Raw genomic sequence first — 10880 nt, forward strand, 5'->3', positions numbered from 1 at the left:
CCTCCAAAGTTGAAATGTTTGTGTGGGAGGGGGGGGGGGGGGGGGGAGGCGCGGAAGCCCTTGAGTGTGACAGGACACAGCACAAAAAGGTTATTTGACAGCATTAGCTTATTTTAGTAGTCAGTTGGCTGTTGGGGCTGTGAGGCATGCACCTAGTCAGCATTTGTGGAGGGCTGGTGTTTTTACATTAGCCAATATTTAGGTATTTTCCAGTGAACATGCATTTGAAAGCGTTGAATGACAGTGGCTTTAAGCTTTCACCAAGTGACTGTTCAACCAGCACAAAAAGGTTATTTGACAGCATTAGCTTATTTTAGTAGTCAGTTGGCTGTTGGGGCTGTGAGGCATGCACCTAGTCAGCATTTGTGGAGGGCTGGTGTTTTTACATTAGCCAATATTTAGGTATTTTCCAGTGAACATGCATTTGAAAGCGTTGAATGACAGTGGCTTTAAGCTTTCACCAAGTGACTGTTCAACCAGGAAAGTCGACTCCAAATTTTGTGCTACTGTTCTCAGGAGTTAAGGAAAAAAGCTTAACCACTCAGAAAACGTGTGATTTCAAGGTTGAGTTTCACAAACTGCAAATTTGAACTTTACCCGACGTGAGGTCATACATGCAACCAACTACCGCAATCTAACACAGCCCAATATAGTCGATAGTGCTCAGTTCTCTTGTAGATACTGTGGGTGGCTCTGAAAAGAGCCTTTGGTTTTCGAAAACTCTTAGTCCTGACTGCTGTTAGATCATTTTCCCTTGGCCTTGTGGTGGCTCTCGGTCTTCTTGGGCAGCAGCACCGCCTGGATGTTGGGCAGGACACCTCCCTGCGCGATGGTGACGCGGCCCAGCAGCTTGTTGAGCTCCTCGTCGTTGCGGATGGCCAGCTGCAGGTGGCGCGGGATGATGCGCGTCTTCTTGTTGTCGCGGGGCGCGTTGCCCGCCAGCTCCAGGATCTCGGCCGTCAGGTACTCCAGCACGGCCGCCAGGCAGACCGGGGCGCCGGCGCCCACCAGCTCCGAGTAGTTGCCCTTGCGCAGCAGCCGGTGCACGCGGCCCACGGGGAACTGCAGGCCGGCCCGGGACGAGCGGGTCTTGGCTTTGGCGCGCGCCTTACCGCCCTGCTTGCCGCGTCCGGACATGGTAGAGACTTAGCTGCCAACGTTTGCACAGTGGGAAATGTGGTAGCCCTAGCCTGCTGTTTATAGAGAACACCCGGCGCGAAAATGAAGCGGTTTCATTGGCCACAAAATAACTGTTTCACTTAAACCAATGGCACCGCGCAGTTGGAATACTTTTGCCTTGATTGGGCCGTTAGTTAATGACGTTTCCCGATTCACCACTAATTATAGCCACCACTTTGCTTAAAAGGCAGCCAGCACAGAAGTCTTCTAGCTTGCGTTTTGGTTCTCAGGTGTGCTTTCCTTTCAAATATGCCGGATCCCGCGAAGTCAGCGCCCGCCCCGAAAAAGGGCTCCAAGAAGGCGGTGACCAAGGCGCAGAAGAAGGACGGCAAGAAGCGCAAGCGCAGCCGCAAGGAGAGCTACTCGGTGTACGTGTACAAGGTGCTGAAGCAGGTACACCCCGACACGGGCATCTCGTCCAAGGCCATGGGCATCATGAACTCGTTCGTCAACGACATCTTCGAGCGTATCGCGGGCGAGGCGTCGCGCTTGGCGCACTACAACAAGCGCTCGACCATCACGTCCCGGGAGATCCAGACGGCCGTGCGCCTGCTGCTGCCTGGGGAGCTGGCCAAGCACGCCGTGTCCGAGGGCACCAAGGCCGTCACCAAGTACACCAGCTCCAAGTGAGCGCGCGCAGCGCCCTGAACCCAAAGGCTCTTTTCAGAGCCACCCACGTTTTCCGTGTAAAAAAGCTGTTGCATTTGTGTGGTATCTTGCGACTTGCAGGGAACCTATCCTAATGGCTTACATAAACTCTAAGCATGGGTCAGTCAGATTCACTGTTTTACCCACTTTTGGAAACACGTTTTTTGTTATTATTCAGTGACGGAAGCATTGCTCCTGTCTGTACAGCAGCGTTTTTTGAAAAGTCCGCCAGGACTGAGATTTGGTGGTTGGTCCACGGATATGTGTGTTTTGAGGAACTTCTCTGGAAAGTAGCGCTGTTATTTCTGGGATTTCACTGAACCCCCAAGCCGTAAATTGCCCTTCGGTCCGTGTTTGGATCCTGGTGAGGTCAACCTCGGTTTCCATTTCCCGTCGTTGAGGAACTGGCTTTGTTGTCTTCTCCAGCCCAGCAATGAGCAGGGGTTGTAGGGTCAACTGAGGTGCCCTGTGTCCTACTGCAACTGGATCCTGGGAGTTCTGGACGTTCCTTAGGGAGTGGAAGCCCGGCAACGTGGAAAACCCGCTTTCGTAAAAAGTTACAGGAAGTATAGCCCAGACAGGTCAGTTTCAAGGCTCGGATTTTAGTTTGTGACCAGGAATCCTGTAGCCAGAGTCGGAAAACCCAGCGCTTAGAGATAAGTGGACTCCAGCCACCGAGGTTGGAGGTCAACCGGAGTCGTGGGTTAGCTCGGAGTACTCCGGGGACTGCCAAGCTCCACCCAAACAAAGCCCAGCAGTGCTAGTATCTAAATTCTCCGTTTTGGTGTTTCCTGGCGTTAACGTCCCTCCTCCACTGGGTCGTCCCCTCTCCTAATCGTGTTTAGTGAGTCTGTTTCTTCAACAACAGCAGAATAACCCTGCCCACCAGAGTCCCTCTCCAAGCTTCCGAAACATCTTCCCTTCACTTCGCGCGCAATTAACGCTCTGAAAGGGTGCGGGCTATCCCAGGAAACATCCTGAGTTGGTTGCTCCGAGGATCCTACCCCGGAATGAAATTTGTCGCCCTCTTCTGCCATCTTGTGGTAATAAGTAGAAGCACCAGTCCAAGGCCTTGTGTTTTCCTGCCGGGTCAAATGCTTCCTTCTCACTGCTGAGGAGCAATGCGGGGGTGGGTTTGTCTTTGTTATTTTTAACCACAGGGTTTATGTAGCTTCTGCAAGTGAGGTTCCTGGGTACCTGAGAGAAAGGGGGCAGAGCCGTCCAGAAGGAAAACAAATCAAATACCAAATTAGAGTTCAAAAATAACTGAAAATAATAGACCGTGCTTTCTGGTTGTGAATTTCTGTGTTTTCATTCTCCTTTGACCGTGCCCAGTGCCTAACCATGTCCAAACATCTTATTAAACACTTTATTAGACTGACAGGACTGCTTTACCAATATGTCAAACGCAACAAAGCTATTTTCTTGAAGTACAAGATCAAAATTGCAGTTGGGTGTGGCTTCTGAGGCCTTTCTACCTGACTGGGTCAATGGCTGTCTTCCTGATGAGTCTCCCCTTGACTCACCCCTGTGTCTAATCTCATCAAATTAGGGCTCCGCTCTTAAAACTTCATTTACCCTTCATTGCTTCCATTTGCTGTGCTGAGGAACAGACTGAAGACCCGTCCCAGTCTATGAATTCACTCTTTAAAAATTTTCATTCATGGGGTTGGAGAGATGACTCAGTGGTTAAGAGCACTGGCTGCTCTTGCAGAGGACCCCAGTTCGATTCCCAGTACTCACATGGCGGCTTAACAACGGTCAGTAACTCCAGTTCCAGAGGATCCTATGCCTTCTTCTGTCCTCTACTGACATTGCAGGACACGGGTGTACTTGCATTCATGCAGTCAGTACACTCACAAATATAAAATAAAAACAATAAATAAAATATTTTTAAAAATCAAATATATGGGACTGGAGAGATGGCTCAGCAGTTAAGCACTGACTGTTCTTGCAGAAGACCCAGGTTTGAATCCCAGCACCCACATGGCAGCTAACAACTGTCTGTAACTCCAGTTACACATAAAATAAAAATAATAAAACATTTTTTAATAAGTAGTCTCCAAAGTCTCCTCCAGCAGAAATGACCTGTTTCTAAAAATGTATCATTCACAAGTGTAACATATGAAAATATTTGTTTCAGCTTTGTAGAAAATATTTTTTACAAAGAAAATATGCTTTGAGGCCCTGTGTGGTGTTTCCTCTCAATCTGACTGTCTTTCCTTCTTGTTTGTTAAGACAAGCTCTCCTCTAGGCAGGCTGGCCTTGAACTACCTCTGTGGTGAAGGATGACTGGATTCCTGGTGCTTCGGCCTTCAAGTCCCACTTGCTGGCTCTTAATGAGCATCTGTATATAACAGGTCTATTTTCATTTTTTGTTTGTTGTAGTGTTTACTTCTTTTATTGTTGTGACCAAATAAATACTTGACAAGAAAGCAATATAAGAGAGGGCCTGTTTATTTCAGTTTACAGGTCTAGGGGATTAGGGCAGAGAAACTTGAGGAGGCAGCTGGTCATATTGTGTCCAGTCAGGAAGCAGTCAGGAGTGAATGGTGGCCTGCAGCTTACTCTCTCTGTCTTGTTCAGTCCAGGACCTCGCCCCATGGAACCGTGCCACCCATATTTAAGATGGGTCTTCCCACTTCAGTTAAACTGATCAGATAATCATGCACAGATGTGTCCAGAGGCTTGCATCTTCAGTGATTCCAGATCCTATCAACGTGACAATATTAACCATTACACTTGCTAATAGGAAATTCTACACAGAAAGAAAAATTAGTGTCTTGTAGACGCGGAGATTCACTAATGTAAAAAGATGTTCTAAATTTGTCACACTGTCCAAGAACAAACTGAAAAGCCATGTCTTAAACAGGAGCCAGGAGAAAAGGCAATATTCCATTTCTTGACAATTGCTTTAAACTGTGTGTGCCCTTAGGGATCTGAGAGGCTGAGAAGTCTGTCACTGAGAGCTGTAGCAGATAAATATGTCTGGGAGGGAGTTGGAGAGTATGTCCATTTTAAGAGTGCTCTCTCTCTCTCTCTCTCTCTCTCTCTCCTCTCTCTCGTCTCTCTGACTCTCTTCCCCTCCCTCCCTTTCCTCTTTTCCTCTTTGAATATGAGATCTGTAGTTAATACGTATGGTGTGAAATAAATAGACCAATGCTGTGTGCCCATTTCTGAAAATTTTTAAAACGTGAAAGAAGGTGAAGAATAATGTCGTACTGATGCGAGGCGAATTAAAAAATGTGGCAAACAGCCAAAACACAAAACCCGCAGTCCTAGTGCGGCTGCTCCCTAGAGGCGAGCGGATACCAAAAGGATAACGAACACTCTGCTGAGCTGCACGCAGCGAAGGGCCAAGGAAACAGCCGCAGGAAGAGGTTCCCGGAAGGGTTTTACTCCTTTGCCCTTCACCTGACACTCTCAAAACGCCAAGAAGCTGGCAGCGAACGGCTCTTTGTATTGTCAATATGTGGTATTGAAAATGAAAAAGAAAAAAACCGAAAAACCCACTAGCAGAGGATGGTTTCGATCCATCGACCTCTGGGTTATGGGCCCAGCACGCTTCCGCTGCGCCACTCTGCTTCCTCCAACAAAAACCCTGAAAAGAGTTACTGTTATATTTTCTTACAAATGTTGACCTAGTTTTATATTAGGAAATATTGACCTAGTTAGAAATTCAAATGTAACAGAAACTCAAGAAACTTTAATTTCAAGTATCCTCAGAGAAAGGAAACTCAACGTTCCTCTAAGAAAGCAGCTTGTCTCTCACCTAGAAAAGGCGATTGGAATTAAAATGTGACTAGAATGCAGAGGGATTTGGAAAAAGTCAAGTGCGAAAAATTAACTTCCGAAATGAAGACATCGTGAAAGAACATACGATCTTTAAAAAAAAAAAAAAAAAAGCTGCATTGGCCGGGAATCGAACCCGGGCCTCCCGCGTGGCAGGCGAGAATTCTACCACTGAACCACCAATGCTTGCCGATGTACGGTTTCATCTAAGCATACAAATGTAGTACTTTTCCAATTCTGTTTTCTATCAGTATTAATGCCCGTTTTCTGTTAAATATGATATTTACGCTATTTTACACTTTTATTGAATATAGACTCATAATGCTGCTTCCTAGTTCTCTACAAATACAGAACGTCTCAGGCACCCGCCGTGCCGTAGGACCACGGCTCTAAGAGGACCGCATTCTGGGTGGGGCGGGACTCCGGGAAGAGGGGCCTGTACCCTCGGAGGGGCGGGGCCTTATGTCGGGGGGCGGGGCTGGCACCTCTCAGGCGGAGAAGGAAAGACCCAGAGCCACCGGAAGAGGGAGCCCGAGATGCCTGGGGACCCGGTGCTGCCCCCTGCTGGTCGCCAGCGGAAGGTGTAGGAACGTCTGTCAAGGTTGGCAGGTGGCTCTGGAAGGTCCTCCGGAAAACCGAGTGCAGAAATCTCATTAAGGGATGATTTCTCCCCAGGACTTTGTAATAATACCATCAGTGAGGTGATACTCAAGAGACAGTCCAAGGAACAGAATCTTCTGAAAAAGATCAGGATTTGGAAATGAATGTGTGACTGAGGCCGAGGCCAGTTTTGTCTTCACAGGAGACTAGCATCATGCATTGAGTCTGTCTATTGTAAAGAGGAGCAAAGCTAATGTGAGGGGGGCTGAGGGGTGGAAAACGCTATCCCCAAGCAAAGGTCTCAGAAGCAATGTTTCTGTCTGTCCTCCTGCTCTCCTGTCTCTCACTCTTCCACAGAGGACTTCAGTAAGACTCAGACATGCTCTGTTTTATTTTATTTTATTTTATTTTATTCATTATTACTGTGTGTGTATGATGTGTGTGCATGCACCATGGCCTGCTTGCAAAGGTCTGAGGACAAACTTTGGAAACTGATTCTCTCCTTCCACCATGGGAACTAGAGACCCTAGCCCTGATATCACTGTGGTCTACCTACAACAAAGCCAGATTCCCATTATTTGCCTTATAAATAGTGAGCTGACCTGCTTGTCTTGGTCATCAGTCAGAACAAAATGCTCACTGACTAAACTTTCAGCCTTCTCAGCCTGAGTCAGGATACAAGGACAACTAGCCTCTAAGCAAAACACTCTGATTTGAGCATGCCACCCTCTTGCCTAAATTTCTCACAACTGGTTCTTTCTGGTATAATGAAATCAAAGGGGGGTGATCCCTTTCCTGTCCTTCTAAAAAAGTTAGAGAGTGAAGAAATTTCCCCAAATTTTTAGGATGCCAAAAAATACGTTAAGGGGCCTCAGTATGAGTACTTGAGGGCTGGAGAGATGGCTCAATGGTTCATTGGCTGCTCTTGTAGGGGACCCCAGTTCAGTACTCAGCACATATGTGGTAGCTAAGAGCCATCTGTAACTTCTTCCGACCTCCACTGGCATTGCACAACATGGGTGCACTTCCATACATGCAGGCAATATACTCATATAATACACTCATACACATAAAAATAATAAATAAAAATGTTTCTTTACAGAGTGAGTACTTGAATACTGCTCTTGCAGAGGACCAGAGTTCAGTTTCCAGGGCAGCTCCCAGCTGCCTCTAACCCCAGCTCCAGGAGATCCAGAGCCTCTGGCTTCCACTCCACAGACACCTGCACTCAAGTGCACGTACACATACACATAATTTGAATTTATTTTAAAGAAATAATCTTTTAAGACTATGTTGGGAGAGAGATGGTCAAGGATGGAGCGCAGTGGGAGAGTGGGAGACGAGGGGAGGGAGAGGAGCAAGAAGAAAGCGAAAAAGGCCAGTCTCTTTTGGGTATGCAGCCACAAAATCCTAAATTAAATGATAGAGAGAAAGGACATTAGCATTTTACCAAAATTTAAAACTTGTTCTGGAAAGGCACTGTTTAGAAATTTAAACAGAAGCCACAAACAGGCAGAAAATATGTGGGACATAGCAGATAAAGGACTTTTTTCTGGAATACATTGTTAAATTAAAACACCAGTTCAGATTTAGGAAAGAGAGACAACTTGAAGGTATCTTGTAATAAAGAGGAGAGGGACTGTGGCAAAAAAGGGAACACTTTGTAAGATCTGCAAGTAAGTCAGGAGAGACTTTGACTCACAATCGCTACTGCAAATCAAGAAAGAGTCTAGCACAACAGAGAGGAAGTGGCATTGCTCCTGTCTAGCAGAAAGCATAGGGGCTAACATTCCTGTAAGAAAGACAGATTAGTAAGACAAAAGAATAACAATTGTATTTGATCAAAGTTCTACAAGATGAGGGAGCCTTTGGACTGAAGACCCAAAGACCCCGTGTGGACTATCTTTATGTGACTTTGGGAAGCAGTGGACAGTAGAAATGTGATTCTACAAGAGTGTGAGCAAATAGAAATGGACTGAGTGGGGAGCCCTAGCAGGGCCTGGCTGCAGCTTCTCAGCCTCTCTGTGCAGCCTTAGTTCTTGCTGGGCTACATCAAGGCCCCTCTGGGAATGAATGTTTCATGGTGTGTAATTAGACAAGGTAGGTCCAGGAATTTCTTTTTGGCTATCTGCTATACAGAACAGAGGGGGTAGATTGCAGTTATATTTTCTAGTTTTATGACTATTTTAGAGAAGAGGGGTTCTAGTTGTCATGCCTTGGGGAAGATGAGTTCCAGTTTCTGTGGCATCTGTGGGGTCTGGGACAAAATGAGAAAGAAGGACAGGAGGAGATGAAAAAGAAACTTTGCTTGTCAAGCCATCCAGATATCCTTCAATCTGCAGAGCTTGGCATACCGAAGCACCACACTTTGGGGCATGATTAACAGCAACCGACATGGACAACAGTAGAGATAAGTATGTAAACATGGGATAACTTATGCACGCACATTTTCTAGTTTGTTCTTTGAGAGCACCTAGAAGCAGAAACAGTGATAACAGTGCATAACTAACACCAGATTTGGTTTCTAATACCATCCTTTAATAAAATGCCTGAATTCTACAACTGAGGGCAAGACACAAGATGAGCTTAGAGCATCTTGAAGTGATAAAAAGCAAGTAAATTAAAAAGGATGTGGGTCATGTTAAGAGGACCAAGGAAGCCGAGCATAGTGATGCATGTCTTTAACCCCAGCACTAGGGAGGCAGAGGCAGGCAGATCTCTGTAAGTTTGAGGCCAGTCTGGCCTACATAGTGAGCTCCAACTCAGCAAAGGCTACATAGTGAAACCCTGTCTCAATAATGAAACAAACAAACAAAAAAGTCCAAACAAAAAGAAACAGACATAGGAACTGACTGAAGAACTATTAATGGCCAAAGTGGAAGGACATAAACAAAAATAAATAAATAACTGTACTAGATGATACCCCAACAAATGAAATTATACCATTGAATCCACAGTAACCCAAACAAGGGACTGGATAAGCAAATCTTTCTCATAGAAGAATTCCAACTAATTGATGGAGAAGTAATGAGAAATGGGTAATAATTGCTGTAGGTAAGATCTGTTGGGTACTAAGTTTTGTCAGAAAAACCTTAGAGAGAAAGAGGATTCTTGTATCATCTAAAGTATTTTCCCCCCAAACATCTAATGAATGTGATGATTTTAACACATGACCACAAATATTTTGATACTTCTCCCTTCAGGGAGTGGAAAATAATCACCTTTCCTCTTGGCTACACTTTGCTTAGTGGCCCATTTCTAATGAATAGAGAATGAAAAACAAAAAAAGAAAGGAGATTTATTAAAGTAGAAAATCCTGGCAGACACCATACCAACAAGTGATTAAGGTTCGTAATTAGCATAATCAATAAATTATGGTGATATTGAGAGTAAGGGCTTGGCTTCTCTCTACCTTCTTAGGTTCTTCGGATGGGTTACAAATTAAACTGATATAAGACAAAATAACAAGAATAAAAATTAATTAGAGATGCATACACAGGAGTCCCACAAATATATGAAATTAAAAGTAAAACAGAAAGCCTGAATATGCCTCTAGCTTCACTGGATTCGGTGATCTGCTTTTACCATCAGTTTTGGAGGACAGCTAGCGAGTGTTCTCCTATGCAGAAAGAACACCTCTGATGTATGGACCACTATGGAATGGTTCCTAAGCTGTTTTTCAGGAAGCTGGAGGCCTTTATCAGACCGAAGGCAGGCTTTGGCTACTGGCCTAGCCCACTCACTACTTTTGCCTTTAGCTCTTTCCTCCTCTGTCATTCTCCCACAGTTACCTTGGATCTCAGGATCAACAGGAATAATTGATAAGCATCTTTGTGAGGAGGGATCAAAACCACCCCCAGACAATAGCAAACCTCCAGGACACATGTCCCTCAAAGGAGGGCAAGTGTTTATGACTACCAGCTACACCCTGAAGCAAGAGTGACCAACACACGGAAGCCAGATCATTCCAGTTATGTCAACCTCTCTAAACTGTGGAGAGCTGTCACAGCGATCACCTGACATGCTTCTTGCTTCTACCCAGAGTCGTCTCTATTTAAACCAAAGCTCATGTCAAGACCCTGAAGATAGACTTGGGTCCTTAAACGCCTTTATCTGTTCCCATTCCCAGTGAGGCTATATTGATTAATATCACTCTGTCTTCCACCTCTCTCATCTCTTTAGTTGGGTCTAGTGGTCATGCATAGTCTGCTAGGACTTTTAAAGCTAGGACTTTGCCCTAAAAAACGTAAGCTATTCACTTGGGCCTGCACAAGTGTGACATTTTGACATCAGAGGACTAAAATCTCCACCCTCTGAGTACACTGATGCTATTATCTTCTGAACACTTCCATGTGTGGTGTTAGACGTTCTTGTGATAGTAACATAGTGATGATGCCAGGAATTAGGAATAAAGTGGATTCTTGCCAATTTGATCAAAACTCTGAAAATAAAAAAAAGTCATCTCAGCATGTGATTGAGAATCTTAAGAGGAGGTATTTATTCTAGATCATTCAGATGGATCCCAAATGTCACCAATCTTTAAGAGCCAGGCAGAGATGAGACTGAGCTGCACACTGAGGAGAAATGTGAATTGAGCTAAAATTCAGCCACATGTGGCCCCCAGCCACACTATACAGACATGTACCAACAGCCACCAGGGG

General features: G+C 45.3%; 2 protein-coding genes and 2 non-coding genes across 4 annotated transcripts; 1 reads left to right on the forward strand and 3 right to left on the reverse strand.

The window, feature by feature from the left end:
- Positions 1 to 684: 684 nt before the first annotated feature.
- LOC103728677 (histone H2A type 1-B/E-like) lies at positions 685 to 1152 on the reverse strand. The gene has a single exon (XM_008826644.3). The coding sequence runs from the start codon at positions 1135 to 1137 to the stop codon at positions 745 to 747; it is 393 nt and encodes a 130-aa protein (XP_008824866.1). The 5' UTR covers positions 1138 to 1152; the 3' UTR covers positions 685 to 744.
- Positions 1153 to 1407: 255 nt separating this feature from the next.
- On the forward strand, positions 1408 to 1921 carry LOC103728678 (histone H2B type 1-H). Its single transcript, XM_008826645.2, has one exon. The coding sequence runs from the start codon at positions 1429 to 1431 to the stop codon at positions 1807 to 1809; it is 381 nt and encodes a 126-aa protein (XP_008824867.1). The 5' UTR covers positions 1408 to 1428; the 3' UTR covers positions 1810 to 1921.
- A 3419-nt stretch (positions 1922 to 5340) lies between these two features.
- On the reverse strand, positions 5341 to 5412 carry Trnam-cau. The gene has a single exon. It is a non-coding gene; the product is annotated as a tRNA-Met (tRNA).
- A 322-nt stretch (positions 5413 to 5734) lies between these two features.
- Trnag-gcc lies at positions 5735 to 5805 on the reverse strand. Its single transcript has one exon. It is a non-coding gene; the product is annotated as a tRNA-Gly (tRNA).
- Between the last annotated feature and the right edge of the window lie 5075 nt (positions 5806 to 10880).

This window comes from Nannospalax galili, unplaced genomic scaffold, assembly GCF_000622305.1.
Source record: "Nannospalax galili isolate Female #2095 unplaced genomic scaffold, S.galili_v1.0 scaffold952, whole genome shotgun sequence".
Classification (NCBI taxonomy): Eukaryota; Metazoa; Chordata; class Mammalia; order Rodentia; family Spalacidae; genus Nannospalax; species Nannospalax galili.

Bases quoted from the DNA above. Each gene is read 5' to 3' on its own strand.
- LOC103728677 (XM_008826644.3), bottom strand. From the start codon at position 1,137: ATGTCCGGACGCGGCAAGCAGGGCGGTAAGGCGCGCGCCAAAGCCAAG.
- LOC103728678 (XM_008826645.2), top strand. From the start codon at position 1,429: ATGCCGGATCCCGCGAAGTCAGCGCCCGCCCCGAAAAAGGGCTCCAAG.